Here is a 20,907-nt window from a genome sequence, read left to right as displayed (position 1 = left end):
TTTTGACCATGGGCTATAGCCTATACCGTACGGCATACTATAGCACGCCGTTTTTCATCATTTTTGAGGATTTGAAAAAAAATGGAAAAAAAAACAAAAAAACATGGGTTATAGCCCATCGTTTTTTGAATTTTTGGAAAAAATAATATCCTCGTTTTTCATCATTTTTGACCATGGGCTAAAGCCCATACCGTACGGCATACTATAGCACGCCGCTTTTCATCATTTTTGAGGATTTGAAAAAAAAAAACAAAAAAAAAACATGGGTTATAGCCCATCGTTTTTTGATTTAAAAAAATAATAATATCCTCGTTTTTCATCATTTTTGACCATGGGCTAAAGCCCATACCGTACGGCATACTATAGCACGCCGCTTTTCATCATTTTTGAGGATTTGAGAAAAAAAAACTAAAAAACATGGGTTATAGCCCATCGTTTTTTAAATGTTTGAATTTTATTTTTATCCTCGTTTTTCATCATTTTTGACCATGGGCTAAAGCCCATACCGTACGGCATACTATACCACGCCGCTTTTCATCATTTTTGAGGATTTGAAAAAAAAAACGAAAAAAAAACATGGGTTATAGCCCATCGTTTTTTGATTAAAAAAATAATAATATCCTCGTTTTTCATCATTTTTGACCATGGGCTAAAGCCCATACCGTACGGCATACTATAGCACGCCGCTTTTCATCATTTTTGAGGATTTGAGAAAAAAAAAACTAAAAAACATGGGTTATAGCCCATCGTTTTTTAAATGTTTGAATTTTATTTTTATCCTCGTTTTTCATCATTTTTGACCATGGGCTAAAGCCCATACCGTACGGCATACTATAGCACGCCGCTTTTCATCATTTTTGAGGATTTGAGAAAAAAAAAAACTAAAAAACATGGGTTATAGCCCATCGTTTTTTTAATTTTTGAATTTTAATTTTATCCTCGTTTTTCATCATTTTTGACCATGGGCTATAGCCCATACCGTACGGCATACTATAGCACGCCGTTTTTCATCATTTTTGAGGATTAAAAAAAAAAAAAAAAAAACATGGGTTATAGCCCATCGTTTTTTGTTAAAAAAAATAAATAAAATCCTCGTTTTTCATCATTTTTGACCATGGGCTATAGCCCATACCGTACGGCATACTATAGCACGCCGTTTTTCATCATTTTTGAGGATTTGAAAAAAAAAAAACAAAAAAAACATGGGTTATAGCCCATCGTTTTTTGATTAAAAACAAAATCCTCGTTTTTCATCATTTTTGACCATGGGCTATAGCCTATACCGTACGGCATACTATAGCACGCCGTTTTTCATCATTTTTGAGGATTTGAAAAAAAATGGAAAAAAAAACAAAAAAACATGGGTTATAGCCCATCGTTTTTTGAATTTTTGGAAAAAATAATATCCTCGTTTTTCATCATTTTTGACCATGGGCTAAAGCCCATACCGTACGGCATACTATAGCACGCCGCTTTTCATCATTTTTGAGGATTTGAAAAAAAAAAACAAAAAAAAAACATGGGTTATAGCCCATCGTTTTTTGATTTAAAAAAAAAAGAAATTCCTCGTTTTTCATCATTTTTGACCATGGGCTATAGCCCATACCGTACGGCATACTATAGCACGCCGTTTTTCATCATTTTTGAGGATTTGAAAAAAATGGAAAAAAACAAAAACATGGGTTATAGCCCATTGTTTTTTGTTTTTTTTGTTTTGTTTTTTTTGCGGCTTACGCCTTTTATTGATTTTTGAAGGGACAGACAGTAGGCTGACAGGAAACGGGAGAGAGATGGGGGATGACATGCAGTAAAGGCCGTGTCGGGCTCGGGAGTCGAACCCGCGGCACACTGCGACTGGATTACCAGTCAGGTGCCCAGACCGTTACGCCACGGCCTGGGCCCCTGTTATAGCCCATTGTTTTTTAAATTTTTGAATTTTATTTTTATCCTCGCTTTTCATCATTTTTGACCATGGGCTATAGCCCATACCGTACGGCATACTATAGCACGCCGTTTTTCATCATTTTTGAGGATTTGAGAAAAAAACAAAAAAACATGGGTTATAGCCCATCGTTTTTTGAATTTTTGAATTTTATTTTTATCCTCGTTTTTCATCATTTTTGACCATGGGCTATAGCCCATACCGTACGGCATACTATAGCACGCCGTTTTTCATCATTTTTGAGGATTTGAAATAAATGGAAAAAAAATAGTTATTTTTCTTTTTTTATTATTATTTTTTTAATCCTCGTTTTTCGTAATTTTTGACCATCCCACTGAGCAATAGCCGGCTATTAGACGTGCGTCTAAAAATGGGATAAAAAACGTCAAACAATAGTCGTTTGAAAAATGTCTAAAAATAGACGTCTAAAACACGTCTAAAAATAGACGTGTTTTAGACGTCTATTTTTTGTCGTTTTTTACCCATTTTTAGACACTCGCCTAATAGCCCATATCGTATGGCATACTGTAGCACGCCGTTTTTCATCATTTTTGAGGATTTGAAAAACAAAAAACAAAAAAAACATGGGTTATAGCCCATCGTTTTTTTTATTTTTGAAAAAATAAATTAACCTCGTTTTTCATCATTTTTGAACATGGGCTATAGCCCATACCGTACGGCATACTATAGCATGCCGCTTTTCATCATTTTTGAGGATTTGAAAAAAATGGAAAAAAACAAAAACATGGGTTATAGCCCATTGTTTTTTGTTTTTTTTGTTTTTTTTTTTTTGCGGCTTACGCCTTTTATTGATTTTTGAAGGGACAGACAGTAGGCTGACAGGAAACGGGAGAGAGATGGGGGATGACATGCAGTAAAGGCCGTGTCGGGCTCGGGAGTCGAACCCGCGGCACACTGCGACTGGATTACCAGTCAGGTGCCCAGACCGTTACGCCACGGCCTGGGCCCCTGTTATAGCCCATTGTTTTTTAAATTTCTGAATTTTATTTTTATCCTCGCTTTTCATCATTTTTGACCATGGGCTATAGCCCATACCGTACGGCATACTATAGCACGCCGTTTTTCATCATTTTTGAGGATTTGAGAAAAAAACAAAAAAACATGGGTTATAGCCCATCGTTTTTTGAATTTTTGAATTTTATTTTTATCCTCGTTTTTCATCATTTTTGACCATGGGCTATAGCCCATACCGTACGGCATACTATAGCACGCCGTTTTTCATCATTTTTGAGGATTTGAAATAAATGGAAAAAAAATAGTTATTTTTCTTTTTTTATTATTATTTTTTTAATCCTCGTTTTTCGTCATTTTTGACCATCCCACTGAGCAATAGCCGGCTATTAGACGTGCGTCTAAAAATGGGATAAAAAACGTCAAAAAATAGTCGTTTGAAAAATGTCTAAAAATAGACGTCTAAAACACGTCTATTTTTAGACGTGTTTTAGACGTCTATTTTTTGTCGTTTTTTACCCATTTTTAGACACTCGCCTAATAGCCCATATCGTATGGCATACTGTAGCACGCCGTTTTTCATCATTTTTGAGGATTTGAAAAACAAAAAACAAAAAAAACATGGGTTATAGCCCATCGTTTTTTTTTTTTTTGAAAAAATAAATTAACCTCGTTTTTCATCATTTTTGAACATGGGCTATAGCCCATACCGTACGGCATAATATAGCATGCCGCTTTTCATCATTTTTGAGGATTTGAAAAAAAAAACGAAAAAAAAAACATGGGTTATAGCCCATCGTTTTTTGATTTAAAAAATAAATAATATCCTTGTTTTTCATCATTTTTGACCATGGGCTAAAGCCCATACCGTACGGCATACTATAGCACGCCGCTTTTCATCATTTTTGAGGATTTGAGAAAAAAAACCCCTAAAAAACATGGGTTATAGCCCATCGTTTTTTAAATTTTTGAATTTTATTTTTATCCTCGTTTTTCATCATTTTTGACCATGGGCTATAGCCCATACCATACGGCATACTATAGCACGCCGTTTTTCATCATTTTTGAGGATTAAAAAAAAAAAAAAAAAAAAACATGGGTTATAGCCCATCGTTTTTTGAATTTTTGAAAAAAAAATATCCTCGTTTTTCATCATTTTTGACCATGGGCTATAGCCCATACCGTACGGCATACTATAGCACGCCGTTTTTCATCATTTTTGAGGATTAAAAAACAAAACAAAAAAAACATGGGTTATAGCCCATCGTTCTTTTAATTTTTGAAAAAAAAATATCCTCGTTTTTCATCATTTTTGACCATGGGCTAAAGCCCATACCGTACGGCATACTATAGCACGCCGCTTTTCATCATTTTTGAGGATTTGAGAAAAAAACAAAAAAACATGGGTTATAGCCCATCGTTTTTTGAATTTTTGAATTTTATTTTTATCCTCGTTTTTCATCATTTTTGACCATGGGCTATAGCCCATACCGTACGGCATACTATAGCACGCCGTTTTTCATCATTTTTGAGGATTTGAAATAAATGGAAAAAAAATAGTTATTTTTCTTTTTTTATTATTATTTTTTTAATCCTCGTTTTTCATCATTTTTGACCATCCCACTGAGCAATAGCCGGCTATTAGACGTGCGTCTAAAAATGGGATAAAAAACGTCTAAAAATAGTCGTTTGAAAAATGTCTAAAAATAGACGTCTAAAACACGTCTATTTTTAGACGTGTTTTAGACGTCTATTTTTTGTCGTTTTTTACCCATTTTTAGACACTCGCCTAATAGCCCATATCGTATGGCATACTGTAGCACGCCGTTTTTCATCATTTTTGAGGATTTGAAAAACAAAAAACAAAAAAAACATGGGTTATAGCCCATCGTTTTTTTAATTTTTGAAAAAATAAATTAACCTCGTTTTTCATCATTTTTGAACATGGGCTATAGCCCATACCGTACGGCATACTATAGCATGCCGCTTTTCATCATTTTTGAGGATTTGAAAAAAATGAAAAAAACTAAAAAAACATGGGTTATAGCCCATTGTTTTTAGAATTTTAGAAAAAAAAATGTATCCTCGTTTTTCATCATTTTTGACCATGGGCTAAAGCCCATACCGTACGGCATACTATAGCACGCCGCTTTTCATCATTTTTGAGGATTTGAAAAAAAAAACGAAAAAAAAAACATGGGTTATAGCCCATCGTTTTTTGATTTAAAAAATAAATAATATCCTTGTTTTTCATCATTTTTGACCATGGGCTAAAGCCCATACCGTACGGCATACTATAGCACGCCGCTTTTCATCATTTTTGAGGATTTGAGAAAAAAAAACCCTAAAAAACATGGGTTATAGCCCATCGTTTTTTAAATTTTTGAATTTAATTTTTATCCTCGTTTTTCATCATTTTTGACCATGGGCTATAGCCCATACCATACGGCATACTATAGCACGCCGTTTTTCATCATTTTTGAGGATTAAAAAAAAAAAAAAAAAAAAAACATGGGTTATAGCCCATCGTTTTTTGAATTTTTGAAAAAAAAATATCCTCGTTTTTCATCATTTTTGACCATGGGCTATAGCCCATACCGTACGGCATACTATAGCACGCCGTTTTTCATCATTTTTGAGGATTTGAAAAAAATGGAAAAAAAACAAAAACATGGGTTATAGCCCATTGTTTTTTGTTTTTTTTTGCGGCTTACGCCTTTTATTGATTTTTGAAGGGACAGACAGTAGGCTGACAGGAAACGGGAGAGAGATGGGGGATGACATGCAGTAAAGGCCGTGTCGGGCTCGGGAGTCGAACCCGCGGCACACTGCGACTGGATTACCAGTCAGGTGCCCAGACCGTTACGCCACGGCCTGGGCCCCTGTTATAGCCCATTGTTTTTTAAATTTTTGAATTTTATTTTTATCCTCGCTTTTCATCATTTTTGACCATGGGCTATAGCCCATACCGTACGGCATACTATAGCACGCCGTTTTTCATCATTTTTGAGGATTAAAAAACAAAACAAAAAAAACATGGGTTATAGCCCATCGTTCTTTTAATTTTTGAAAAAAAAATATCCTCGTTTTTCATCATTTTTGACCATGGGCTAAAGCCCATACCGTACGGCATACTATAGCACGCCGCTTTTCATCATTTTTGAGGATTTGAGAAAAAAACAAAAAAACATGGGTTATAGCCCATCGTTTTTTGAATTTTTGAATTTTATTTTTATCCTCGTTTTTCATCATTTTTGACCATGGGCTATAGCCCATACCGTACGGCATACTATAGCACGCCGTTTTTCATCATTTTTGAGGATTTGAAATAAATGGAAAAAAAATAGTTATTTTTCTTTTTTTATTATTATTTTTTTAATCCTCGTTTTTCATCATTTTTGACCATCCCACTGAGCAATAGCCGGCTATTAGACGTGCGTCTAAAAATGGGATAAAAAACGTCTAAAAATAGTCGTTTGAAAAATGTCTAAAAATAGACGTCTAAAACACGTCTATTTTTAGACGTGTTTTAGACGTCTATTTTTTGTCGTTTTTTACCCATTTTTAGACACTCGCCTAATAGCCCATATCGTATGGCATACTGTAGCACGCCGTTTTTCATCATTTTTGAGGATTTGAAAAACAAAAAACAAAAAAAACATGGGTTATAGCCCATCGTTTTTTTTATTTTTGAAAAAATAAATTAACCTCGTTTTTCATCATTTTTGAACATGGGCTATAGCCCATACCGTACGGCATACTATAGCATGCCGCTTTTCATCATTTTTGAGGATTTGAAAAAAAAGAGAAAAAAAAAGTTATTTTTCTTTTTTTATTATTATTTTTTTAATCCTCGTTTTTCATCATTTTTGACCATCCCACTGAGCAATAGCCGGCTATTAGACGTGCGTCTAAAAATGGGATAAAAAACGTCAAAAAATAGTCGTTTGAAAAATGTCTAAAAATAGACGTCTAAAACACGTCTAAAAATAGACGTGTTTTAGACGTCTATTTTTTGTCGTTTTTTACCCATTTTTAGACACTCGCCTAATAGCCCATATCGTATGGCATACTGTAGCACGCCGTTTTTCATCATTTTTGAGGATTTGAAAAACAAAAAACAAAAAAAACATGGGTTATAGCCCATCGTTTTTTTTATTTTTGAAAAAATAAATTAACCTCGTTTTTCATCATTTTTGAACATGGGCTATAGCCCATACCGTACGGCATACTATAGCATGCCGCTTTTCATCATTTTTGAGGATTTGAAAAAAATGGAAAAAAACAAAAACATGGGTTATAGCCCATTGTTTTTTGTTTTTTTTGTTTTTTTTTTTTTGCGGCTTACGCCTTTTATTGATTTTTGAAGGGACAGACAGTAGGCTGACAGGAAACGGGAGAGAGATGGGGGATGACATGCAGTAAAGGCCGTGTCGGGCTCGGGAGTCGAACCCGCGGCACACTGCGACTGGATTACCAGTCAGGTGCCCAGACCGTTACGCCACGGCCTGGGCCCCTGTTATAGCCCATTGTTTTTTAAATTTCTGAATTTTATTTTTATCCTCGCTTTTCATCATTTTTGACCATGGGCTATAGCCCATACCGTACGGCATACTATAGCACGCCGTTTTTCATCATTTTTGAGGATTTGAGAAAAAAACAAAAAAACATGGGTTATAGCCCATCGTTTTTTGAATTTTTGAATTTTATTTTTATCCTCGTTTTTCATCATTTTTGACCATGGGCTATAGCCCATACCGTACGGCATACTATAGCACGCCGTTTTTCATCATTTTTGAGGATTTGAAATAAATGGAAAAAAAATAGTTATTTTTCTTTTTTTATTATTATTTTTTTAATCCTCGTTTTTCGTCATTTTTGACCATCCCACTGAGCAATAGCCGGCTATTAGACGTGCGTCTAAAAATGGGATAAAAAACGTCAAAAAATAGTCGTTTGAAAAATGTCTAAAAATAGACGTCTAAAACACGTCTATTTTTAGACGTGTTTTAGACGTCTATTTTTTGTCGTTTTTTACCCATTTTTAGACACTCGCCTAATAGCCCATATCGTATGGCATACTGTAGCACGCCGTTTTTCATCATTTTTGAGGATTTGAAAAACAAAAAACAAAAAAAACATGGGTTATAGCCCATCGTTTTTTTTTTTTTTGAAAAAATAAATTAACCTCGTTTTTCATCATTTTTGAACATGGGCTATAGCCCATACCGTACGGCATAATATAGCATGCCGCTTTTCATCATTTTTGAGGATTTGAAAAAAAAAACGAAAAAAAAAACATGGGTTATAGCCCATCGTTTTTTGATTTAAAAAATAAATAATATCCTTGTTTTTCATCATTTTTGACCATGGGCTAAAGCCCATACCGTACGGCATACTATAGCACGCCGCTTTTCATCATTTTTGAGGATTTGAGAAAAAAAACCCCTAAAAAACATGGGTTATAGCCCATCGTTTTTTAAATTTTTGAATTTTATTTTTATCCTCGTTTTTCATCATTTTTGACCATGGGCTATAGCCCATACCATACGGCATACTATAGCACGCCGTTTTTCATCATTTTTGAGGATTAAAAAAAAAAAAAAAAAAAAACATGGGTTATAGCCCATCGTTTTTTGAATTTTTGAAAAAAAAATATCCTCGTTTTTCATCATTTTTGACCATGGGCTATAGCCCATACCGTACGGCATACTATAGCACGCCGTTTTTCATCATTTTTGAGGATTAAAAAACAAAACAAAAAAAACATGGGTTATAGCCCATCGTTCTTTTAATTTTTGAAAAAAAAATATCCTCGTTTTTCATCATTTTTGACCATGGGCTAAAGCCCATACCGTACGGCATACTATAGCACGCCGCTTTTCATCATTTTTGAGGATTTGAGAAAAAAACAAAAAAACATGGGTTATAGCCCATCGTTTTTTGAATTTTTGAATTTTATTTTTATCCTCGTTTTTCATCATTTTTGACCATGGGCTATAGCCCATACCGTACGGCATACTATAGCACGCCGTTTTTCATCATTTTTGAGGATTTGAAATAAATGGAAAAAAAATAGTTATTTTTCTTTTTTTATTATTATTTTTTTAATCCTCGTTTTTCATCATTTTTGACCATCCCACTGAGCAATAGCCGGCTATTAGACGTGCGTCTAAAAATGGGATAAAAAACGTCTAAAAATAGTCGTTTGAAAAATGTCTAAAAATAGACGTCTAAAACACGTCTATTTTTAGACGTGTTTTAGACGTCTATTTTTTGTCGTTTTTTACCCATTTTTAGACACTCGCCTAATAGCCCATATCGTATGGCATACTGTAGCACGCCGTTTTTCATCATTTTTGAGGATTTGAAAAACAAAAAACAAAAAAAACATGGGTTATAGCCCATCGTTTTTTTAATTTTTGAAAAAATAAATTAACCTCGTTTTTCATCATTTTTGAACATGGGCTATAGCCCATACCGTACGGCATACTATAGCATGCCGCTTTTCATCATTTTTGAGGATTTGAAAAAAATGAAAAAAACTAAAAAAACATGGGTTATAGCCCATTGTTTTTAGAATTTTAGAAAAAAAAATGTATCCTCGTTTTTCATCATTTTTGACCATGGGCTAAAGCCCATACCGTACGGCATACTATAGCACGCCGCTTTTCATCATTTTTGAGGATTTGAAAAAAAAAACGAAAAAAAAAACATGGGTTATAGCCCATCGTTTTTTGATTTAAAAAATAAATAATATCCTTGTTTTTCATCATTTTTGACCATGGGCTAAAGCCCATACCGTACGGCATACTATAGCACGCCGCTTTTCATCATTTTTGAGGATTTGAGAAAAAAAAACCCTAAAAAACATGGGTTATAGCCCATCGTTTTTTAAATTTTTGAATTTAATTTTTATCCTCGTTTTTCATCATTTTTGACCATGGGCTATAGCCCATACCATACGGCATACTATAGCACGCCGTTTTTCATCATTTTTGAGGATTAAAAAAAAAAAAAAAAAAAAAACATGGGTTATAGCCCATCGTTTTTTGAATTTTTGAAAAAAAAATATCCTCGTTTTTCATCATTTTTGACCATGGGCTATAGCCCATACCGTACGGCATACTATAGCACGCCGTTTTTCATCATTTTTGAGGATTTGAAAAAAATGGAAAAAAAACAAAAACATGGGTTATAGCCCATTGTTTTTTGTTTTTTTTTGCGGCTTACGCCTTTTATTGATTTTTGAAGGGACAGACAGTAGGCTGACAGGAAACGGGAGAGAGATGGGGGATGACATGCAGTAAAGGCCGTGTCGGGCTCGGGAGTCGAACCCGCGGCACACTGCGACTGGATTACCAGTCAGGTGCCCAGACCGTTACGCCACGGCCTGGGCCCCTGTTATAGCCCATTGTTTTTTAAATTTTTGAATTTTATTTTTATCCTCGCTTTTCATCATTTTTGACCATGGGCTATAGCCCATACCGTACGGCATACTATAGCACGCCGTTTTTCATCATTTTTGAGGATTAAAAAACAAAACAAAAAAAACATGGGTTATAGCCCATCGTTCTTTTAATTTTTGAAAAAAAAATATCCTCGTTTTTCATCATTTTTGACCATGGGCTAAAGCCCATACCGTACGGCATACTATAGCACGCCGCTTTTCATCATTTTTGAGGATTTGAGAAAAAAACAAAAAAACATGGGTTATAGCCCATCGTTTTTTGAATTTTTGAATTTTATTTTTATCCTCGTTTTTCATCATTTTTGACCATGGGCTATAGCCCATACCGTACGGCATACTATAGCACGCCGTTTTTCATCATTTTTGAGGATTTGAAATAAATGGAAAAAAAATAGTTATTTTTCTTTTTTTATTATTATTTTTTTAATCCTCGTTTTTCATCATTTTTGACCATCCCACTGAGCAATAGCCGGCTATTAGACGTGCGTCTAAAAATGGGATAAAAAACGTCTAAAAATAGTCGTTTGAAAAATGTCTAAAAATAGACGTCTAAAACACGTCTATTTTTAGACGTGTTTTAGACGTCTATTTTTTGTCGTTTTTTACCCATTTTTAGACACTCGCCTAATAGCCCATATCGTATGGCATACTGTAGCACGCCGTTTTTCATCATTTTTGAGGATTTGAAAAACAAAAAACAAAAAAAACATGGGTTATAGCCCATCGTTTTTTTTATTTTTGAAAAAATAAATTAACCTCGTTTTTCATCATTTTTGAACATGGGCTATAGCCCATACCGTACGGCATACTATAGCATGCCGCTTTTCATCATTTTTGAGGATTTGAAAAAAAAGAGAAAAAAAAAGTTATTTTTCTTTTTTTATTATTATTTTTTTAATCCTCGTTTTTCATCATTTTTGACCATCCCACTGAGCAATAGCCGGCTATTAGACGTGCGTCTAAAAATGGGATAAAAAACGTCAAAAAATAGTCGTTTGAAAAATGTCTAAAAATAGACGTCTAAAACACGTCTATTTTTAGACGTGTTTTAGACGTCTATTTTTTGTCGTTTTTTACCCATTTTTAGACACTCGCCTAATAGCCCATATCGTATGGCATACTGTAGCACGCCGTTTTTCATAATTTTTGAGGATTTGAAAAACAAAAAACAAAAAAAAATGGGTTATAGCCCATCGTTTTTTTTATTTTTGAAAAAATAAATTAACCTCGTTTTTCATCATTTTTGAACATGGGCTATAGCCCTTACCGTACGGCATACTATAGCATGCCGCTTTTCATCATTTTTGAGGATTTGAAAAAAAAGAAAAAAAAAAAAGTTATTTTTCTTTTTTTATTATTATTTTTTTAATCCTCGTTTTTCATCATTTTTGACCATCCCACTGAGCAATAGCCGGCTATTAGACGTGCGTCTAAAAATGGGATAAAAAACGTCTAAAAATAGTCGTTTGAAAAATGTCTAAAAATAGACGTCTAAAACACGTCTATTTTTAGACGTGTTTTAGACGTCTATTTTTTGTCGTTTTTTACCCATTTTTAGACACTCGCCTAATAGCCCATATCCTATGGCATACTGTAGCACGCCGTTTTTCATCATTTTTGAGGATTTGAAAAACAAAAAACAAAAAAAACATGGGTTATAGCCCATCGTTTTTTTAATTTTTGAAAAAATAAATTAACCTCGTTTTTCATCATTTTTGAACATGGGCTATAGCCCATACCGTACGGCATACTATAGCATGCCGCTTTTCATCATTTTTGAGGATTTGAAAAAAATGAAAAAAACTAAAAAAACATGGGTTATAGCCCATTGTTTTTAGAATTTTAGAAAAAAAAATGTATCCTCGTTTTTCATCATTTTTGACCATGGGCTAAAGCCCATACCGTACGGCATACTATAGCACGCCGCTTTTCATCATTTTTGAGGATTTGAGAAAAAAACTAAAAAAACATGGGTTATAGCCCATCGTTTTTTAAATTTTTGAATTTTATTTTTATCCTCGTTTTTCATCATTTTTGACCATGGGCTATAGCCCATACCGTACGGCATACTATAGCACGCCGTTTTTCATCATTTTTGAGGATTTGAAATAAATGGGAAAAAAAATAGTTATTTTTCTTTTTTTATTATTATTTTTTTAATCCTCCTTTTTCATCATTTTTGACCATCCCACTGAGCAATAGCCGGCTATTAGACGTGCGTCTAAAAATGGGATAAAAAACGTCTAAAAATAGTCGTTTGAAAAATGTCTAAAAATAGACGTCTAAAACACGTCTATTTTTAGACGTGTTTTAGACGTCTATTTTTAGTCGTTTTTTACCCATTTTTAGACACTCGCCTAATAGCCCATATCGTATGGCATACTGTATCACGCCGTTTTTCATCATTTTTGAGGATTTGAAAAAAAAAACAAAAAAAAAAAACATGGGTTATAGCCCATCGTTTTTTTAATTTTGGAAAAGAAAATTAACCTCGTTTTTCATCATTTTTGAACATGGGCTATAGCCCATACCGTACGGCATACTATAGCATGCCGCTTTTCATCATTTTTGAGGATTTGAAAAAAATGAAAAAAATGAAAAAAACATGGGTTATAGCCCATTGTTTTTAGAATTTTAGAAAAAAAAATGTATCCTCGTTTTTCATCATTTTTGACCATGGGCTAAAGACCATACCGTACGGCATACTATAGCACGCCGTTTTTCATCATTTTTGAGGATTTGAGAAAAAAAAGAAAAAAAAAACTAAAAAACATAGGTTATAGCCCATCGTTTTTTGAATTTTTGAATTTTATTTTTATCCTCGTTTTTCATCATTTTTGACCATGGGCGCCCATACCGTACGGCATACTATAGCACGCCGTTTTTCATCATTTTTGAGGATTTGAAATAAATGAAAAAAAAAATAGTTATTTTTCTTTTTTTATTATTATTTCTTTAATCCTCGTTTTTCATCATTTTTGACCTTGGGCTATAGCCCATACCGTACGGCATACTATAGCACGCCGTTTTTCATCATTTTTGAGGAGCTGAAAAAAATGAAAAAAAAAAAAATGTTATTTTTCTTTTTTTATTATTATTTTTTTAATCCTCGTTTTTCATCATTTTTGACCTTGGGCTATAGCCCATACCGTACAGCATACTATAGCACGCCGCTTTTCATAATTTTTGAGGATTTGAGAAAAAAAAGGAAAAAAAACTAAAAAATATGGGTTATAGCCCATCGTTTTTTGAATTTTTGAATTTTATTTTTATCCTCGTTTTTCATCATTTTTGACCATGGGCTTTAGCCCATACCGTACAGCATACTATAGCACACCGTTTTTCATCATTTTTGAGGATTTGAAATAAATTAAAAAAAAAAAAAAAACTTTGGTTATAGCCCATCGTTTTTTGAATTTAAAAAAAAAAAAATTATCCTCGTTTTTCATAATTTTTGACCATACCGTACGGCATACTATAGCATGCCGCTTTTCATCATTTTTGAGGGCGACTGTGGCTCAAGAGGTAGAGCAGGTCGTCCAATGATCCATGGGTCGGCGGTTCGAATCCCGGCTCCTCCTGTCTACATGTCGAAGTGTCCTTGGGCAAGACACTGAACCCCAACTTGCTCCCGATGTGCTGGTTGGTACCTTGCATGGCTTCCGCTGCAATCGGTGTGTGAATGGGTGAATGTAACGCACAATCTATGTAAACGCCTTGGATAAAGGCGCTATATAAATGCACCATTTACCATTTTGAGGATTTGAAAAAAATGAAAACAATGAAAAAAACATGCGTTATAGCTATAGCCCATTTTTTTTAGAATTTTAGAAAAAAAAAAGTATCCTCGTTTTTCATCATTTTTGACCATGGGCTATAGCCCATACCGTACGGCATACTATAGCACGCCGTTTTTCATCATTTTTGAGGATTTGAAAAAAAAGAAAAAACAAACAAAACATGGGTTATAGCCCATCGTTTTTTGAATTTTTGAAAAAAAAGATTATCCTCGTTTTTCATCATTTTTGACCATGGGCTATAGCCCATACCGTACGGCATACTATAGCACGCCGTTTTTCATCATTTTTGAGGATTTGAAAAAAAAAAAAAAATAAATAAAAAACATGGGTTATAGCCCATCGTTTAATACTAGGTACTGGGCATATTTGACAAAGAGAGAGAGAGAACACATTTATAGTTCTAGTCACTGCAGGACAGGGTACAGTTTAGCTTTTGTTTGATTGAATACATTTATTTTCTTTGATACATTATTATTTTTGCGTCGGTCATAAATAAGATGCTTCTATAGTAAACGCAGTCGTTGAAAATTGTATACACACATAAATAAGAAGCAACCTCCACAAACTCATCGTAAATTATACAAAAAGCTGATTTGTAAAATATTTACAATGCATCTCTTGCACTGTTGTAATAATAATAATAATTCATAATTTTAATAATAGTGCTTACAATTTCATGGCTGCCAGACTTTGTAATGAAACACAACACAAGATGACTACAGTTGTCACACGATCGTAACACCCACTTACTGAATGTCAAGTCTCCAGGTTTTCTTCAGAATGAATATGTATGGCAATTATTTACACAATACAGTGGGCCTACAAGTTACAACACAAGATGATGTATGACAACTCCACAACCGTCTCACTTTCGACCTTTGCTCGTCTCTCTCTCTGCTACACTCCTGAGCTCTTAGCTTTTCTTCTGCCCGTCTCTCCTACACTGTCTCACTATCAGATTTCCTACTGTTTGTCTGTCCTACAGTCTCCCTATCAGCTGTCAAAAGAAAAAAAATGCTTTAACAAAGAATGCAATAACTCTGAATTTAATGGCCTATTGTCTGTTAGTGACTGACAGTGAAGCGATATCAGTGATACAATGCTGCTACCTGCAGTCCAAAATGTGTATTACAATAATCTCAACTACTGTACTACTTCCATACAGTTACACACTGACACTAGCTTTGTGCAATCTATGTATATAATGGAATATGCATGGCTTAAATTGAATAGAGGAAAGTAATTTTGTACTGTATATTCTTAGCATTCTAAAGTCATAAAACTGTTTTAAATGCCATGATGGTCATTTGAGATGTTCAGCATGTGATCGCACTTTTTCCTTCATCTAGAAAACTCAACACTAAAAAGTCAAACATCATAAAACAACCAGAAGAGATTATAAACAGGAAAAATACAAAAAACACTGTTAAAGCTGTGTAGGTCTGCCTAAACTCTAACACACACATATTAACTGTATATATGATTTTGGGTGTGGCAGTACAGTACAGTACAGTAGAGGGATCCCACACAAGGTCTGTCATTTCTCAACCCTTTCGTACATGGGGCGGCTCGCGGGATTCAGCCCGGCCCCCTGGGCACGTTCCTGGGGGTCTGGATGTTCCGGGGACACTCCACCCGAGGACTCCCCAGGGACTCCCACATGGTATCTCTCATTTCTCTGTTTCGGACGTGGGTGGCTTGCCGGAACCGGGCCGGCACCCTGGTCGTGGTCCTGTGGGTCTGGAACTTCCGGGGACCCCACACGGAGTTGCAACACTCACTTCACACAGGTGTGATTTTTAATCTGTCAGCTGGGCTTCTTCAAACATTGGAGGAGGAACAGGAGCCAGCAGCGAATGGGAAGCCAGCAGTTGAGATGATAGACTGCCCATTTTCTCAGTGACCCTATGAGTCCCAGACAGCCAAACTGTCACTGCCCACCAGCACATGTTTAACATTTTACTTTGCATTATTAGTGAGAGCAGAGGAGGAAGATCTAGAAGAGTTCTGGTTGGTCAGGACAGCGAGGGATGCGAGGTATTTTGTAAAGCGATGAAATGTAGACAGAGAGACTGGACTGACAGTACCTGAACACTCACTGGGTCATTTTACTGATGTCAAGAATCATATACGAACTCAAAACTGAGTTATATAACTGCTTATATATAAATCAGATATATAAAATAAATTGCTCAATAATGACATCCGGTCAATGGATTCATGAATGTATAGACAAAATTTTAGGCAAAAAAATAAAAACAAAATACTATAAAACTATATACCAAATTTCCCAACAAAAAAGCTTGTTGGCCGATGGACTATGGAGAAGATCATCCGAGACTCGAGAGTGAGGTAAATATAACTGGACTATTGAGGGCCCAGTTGAAGAAAACTGAGTCAGATGGCGGAGCGTGATTGCTCAATCTAGCAACCTACAGGAATAAGTTAAAAAGTAAGTCAAGCTCACAACACGATTCAACAATGGGTTAAATTTTAAATAAAATATTTAACAAAGGTTAAATAATCTATGGCAGTACAGAAAAATTAATGGCAGTACAGAATGAATCTCCTGCTTAAAAATATATGTTGCATCTTCATGACCGCCACAAAGCTGTGGTTTATTCTGTTCAAACCGACACAGGCGGCTAGAAGAAAGTGAGGAACTGTGTTCACTGGATGCTAGATGTGCGAAGGAATGTTTTGCGTTATGTTGCACAGAAATATAAATATGTTCTTTATGGTGAATTTCTTATCGATGTTATGAACCATAATAATTGACATTCTTTTCTTCAGAAGAACCTTCCAAAAGCACTGGCAACAGCATCCCTGTGCAGCATCTCTGGATTGATTAGAATCTAATCATACTGAGCAAAGCGTCTAATCATTAGATGCTTTGCTCAGTTAAAAATCACCTTCAGGAGTAATTTCAGAAAACAGAAATACTTTCAAATATTTAAAAACGTATGTTTTGGTATATCTAGATACCCAACCCTAAATTACAACTACATAAAAAAAAATACCAATAAAAATGTCATTCCTGGAAAAAGAAAAGTAGTGCTCAGTCATGACTTTATTTTGTTCAGAATACTGTGCTTAACTTCAGAGTACAGATTTATCTTTAGGAGGCAAATGAAATGAGCAAAGAATACACAACCAAAAGGAAACAATGTCATTTACTTACTTTTAATGATTAAAAAAATATTTCTTTGCGCAAAGAGACAAGACCAACAAGTCCCTCCGTGCCGAGCAGGAGAGGAACCAAAAACAATAATGTCCACCATTTTCACACTCAGATGATGACAGGTGGGTCAAGATAAGATGAGGTAAATGTTTCTGAGGAGAGAAAACAAAACAAAGGCACAATTTACAATCAACCATGCCCCAAATTCACAATAATAATAATAATCATAATCATAATAATAATAATACAATAACATTAACATAACACCAGAACGTCTTTTTAAAAATAGGCAACAACAAAAAAGAACAAAAACAGACCAATTTTATAATACAAGGCAACATTGTGCCTGTCATGTGTCTCATGTCTGCTCTACCCTAATAAAGGGTTCTGTACACCTCAGAGCACCGTGTCCCAATTCATATTCTCCCCCAGGTTCCACTGGCTAATACTTTACATGTCGGAAAATTCTACAGGAGGCGGTGTGGTGTGGTGTGACCTAACAATGTTTTGAACATAGAACTATCTGACCACCAGACAAGACACGCACAGTTTGGATGGGCCGATGCAGTCGTCGTGGCAGAAGGCGCCGCAGCCCTGGCACATGATCATGGCCTTGAGGCGGCACGAGCACTTGAGCGCCACTTCCTCGGCGGCGCTGTCGGCGAAGGCCTGGATGCTGAGCGTGGCGCTCTGCCCGGCGCCCAGTCGCGGCCCTCGCAGCTGCAGCACGCCGTCTGCCAGGCTGCGGGAGAAGCCACTGCCGTCCATCACCGACACGTTGGCCGTGTAGCTGAGGCCGCCGGGCCCTGCCCCGCCCATGCCGCCGCCCTGCTTGGGGAGCTTCCCGTACATGAAGGCAGAGGGGGAGGAGGAGGCCGGCGAGGCAGAGGAATACGGGGCTTTGCCGTGCTCCTTCTTGGCCATCCTGGTTAAAGTCATCTCCATGTTAAGCAGGCCCTCCATTGCCCCGCCGCTCAGGTAACCGTCCAGGGAACCGCCGGGCTCCTTTTTCAGAATGCCCAGCGGGGTGATGATGGGGGAGGATTTGGCAAGAGCTTGGCATGAAGGCCGCGAGTTGACCTCGCTCTTCACACTGGGTGCCGGGGAGAGCTGTTGTTGGTGGGGGTGTGGCTGCTGTGACTGTTGTGGGCGCCAGTTGATCTTAATAGTGGGCACCAGTTCCGAGGGGGAGGCGTCCGCGTGTGGCAGCGAGGGGCCATTAGGGGTCCGGGCAGAGGCCTGTGGCTTGTCTGGAGTGGCTCCCCGCGAGGGCAAAGAACCAGGGGACTCTTTGATAACAGCAGACTCCACAGCCACAGAGTTCTGGGAGACGTGATCTAACACACGTCTGGAGGGGGGCAGGGAAGTGATGACCGGTACAGCTCCTGGGGGCACAGTGCCACTAGGCTGCTGGGACAGGTACTGCTGCATGGCTGTGGCGTCCATCAGACAAGAAGGACGCTGGCTCTGGGAAGAGAACTCCGGACCCGGGGATTCGATTGTTGTCTCGTGGGGGGTTCGGCTGAGACAGGGTCCAGGGTTTCTCGTGGCTGGAGGTCTGGGCGTAGTAGGCCCCCCCGGCAGCCGATTGATCTCGAGCCTGTTGGCGGAGTGCGACTGAGGCAGGACCTTCTCTAGAGACAGACTGCCCTGCAGCAGCTGGGTGACCAGAGGATTGTTGGCCTCCACACTGGATACGTGCCTAGCTGAGCTGCTCGGCCTCTTGGGGCCGGCAGAAACAGAAGGTGGGATAGGCGAGGACTTCAGGCCCCCTCCTCTACAGTCCTCCTCGGGAGTGGCCCGATTGGACGCTCTTGACTCATCTCCCGACTCCGTTTTGACCAAAACATTACTGTGGCCCCGGAGGCCTTGGGAGTGGCCCGCGGGGAGAGGCTGCGCTTCCTGGGGGAGAAGATGGGCACGGCCGGGCTGGGGGTGGGCGATGCCGTTGGGGAAGCGGGGCAGCTGGATGACCGTTTGATTGGGGCGAGCCGACACGTGACTTTGGATGACAGGCTGCTGGTTCTGAGGAAGGGGGCTGCGGATGACCGGCGGGCCGTTCCTTTGACTGGCCAGGTGATGGTTCCAGTCATCGTCGGGGCGCTGCCGGTCGCCCTCCGGGCTCTCGTTTTCACAGTCGGAGGCCGTCTCCGTGGAGTCACTGTGGCCGCCGGCCTCCTCGTCCTCTCTGGAGGACAACGCGTGCAGGAGAGGAGGAGTGTTGGCCTGTTGTCTCTCTCGGCTGGGAGGCAGGGGGGCCTCCTGGGGTCCAACGTGGTGAGATCCATGCTGGATCACACCGGAGCCCTTGCCTTGTTCTCGCTCCCACGGCTGAGAGGACACTGCCAGGGACTGGATAACATCCACGCCCTTGGCCCCAAACCTGGGGAGAGAGTCTGGGATGGAGGTTGGAGTCAGCTGTGCACTCGCAGACGGCTGAGACACCCTCACCGCCGGGGCGGCATCCGTGGACCCCCTGGTCTGGCTGTTCCCCGGGTGGAGGACAGAAACGGGACCCGATAGAGCATCAGCATGCAGGGCCGTGGAGGCGGCGGCCTCGTCCGCCAGGCCATTGGTGGTACTCTGGACCTCTTCGCCAGCCGGTGCTGGCACTCCGTCCTCCGCAGCCATGGGCTCCCCCGCGGTCTCCTCCCGAGGCGGGGTCGGTATAGGGGTGGGAGTCTGGGGCGGCTCCGACGACAGCGAGGTGGAGGTGGTGGACAAGGACGGCGAGGGCGAGGGCTGGGGCGTCGGCGGCTGGGCCGATGGTCTCTCGGCCAACTCTACATTGGAAAGCTGTAGTTGTGCTCCTGGCGGATGAGAGTCTGCAGGCGACCCCTGCTCCTCCACCCCACCACTTCCCCTTCTTCCACCTCCTCCTCCTCCGGGCTCGACAGGTCCCGGGTGCTCTCGCGCTCGTCGTCCACTGCTGCGATCCGATAGCCCAGCAGAAGGCCGCAGCCCACCCCCGCCCGGCCCCGCCCCGTTGCCAGTGGCTGCAACAGCAGCAGCGGCCTCCCGGCGCTGCTGGGCACGGGCTTTGATGTCCGCCAGTGTGCGCGCCCCCGTGCCCGACCGCCGCGACCCCTCGCCGGGAGGCATGATCCGGGGGCAGATCTGGTAGGTGGGTGGGCCTTTGTGGGCCCCGGGCGGTTTGATTCTGGAGAGTTGAATCTGGAGAGAAGAGGACGAGAATATGACATGGGTCAAAGGTTTGTCTAAACAATCCCCTTTATTTCCCACATTTTGTTTCTAATTATACTTATTTCAAAACCATTTAAAAAAAACATTCCCAAAAAAGCTACATTCTTCATGAATTAAAAACAAATTATATGTATTGCTTTTCATGAATAAATCAAAGAAAAAACGGAGAAATTCCATAAATTAGAAAACAAATGTTTAAGAAGTAGCGAAAATGGCCGATCTACAAGCTCACAACATGGCGCGAAGTGATGCGTTGTGAGCTTGTAGATCTGCTATTTTCACTAGTTTGGGCAAACATCGAATTTCTCTTTTGGGTCACCGACTAATAACTAGACTA

General features: G+C 38.6%; 1 protein-coding gene across 4 annotated transcripts in view; it reads right to left on the bottom strand.

Moving 5' to 3' along the window:
• Positions 1-17,349: 17,349 nt before the first annotated feature.
• asxl1 (ASXL transcriptional regulator 1) overlaps positions 17,350-20,907 on the bottom strand; it is a 29,579-nt gene continuing 26,021 nt past the window's right edge. For 3 of the 4 annotated variants that reach the window (XM_083768890.1, XM_083768892.1, XM_083768893.1), the window contains one exon: positions 17,350-20,540. In XM_083768890.1, coding sequence (XP_083625016.1) covers positions 17,886-20,540 — 2,655 coding nt within the window. In that variant the 3' untranslated portion in view covers positions 17,350-17,885. The remainder of the gene's footprint in view (positions 20,541-20,907) is intronic. The other variant, XM_083768891.1, reaches the window with a different exon arrangement.

Source organism: Protomyctophum parallelum (genome assembly GCF_964188405.1).
Source record: "Protomyctophum parallelum genome assembly, chromosome: 7".
NCBI classification, from domain to species: domain Eukaryota; kingdom Metazoa; phylum Chordata; class Actinopteri; order Myctophiformes; family Myctophidae; genus Protomyctophum; species Protomyctophum parallelum.
This window is presented reverse-complemented; position numbering and strand designations above follow the sequence as displayed.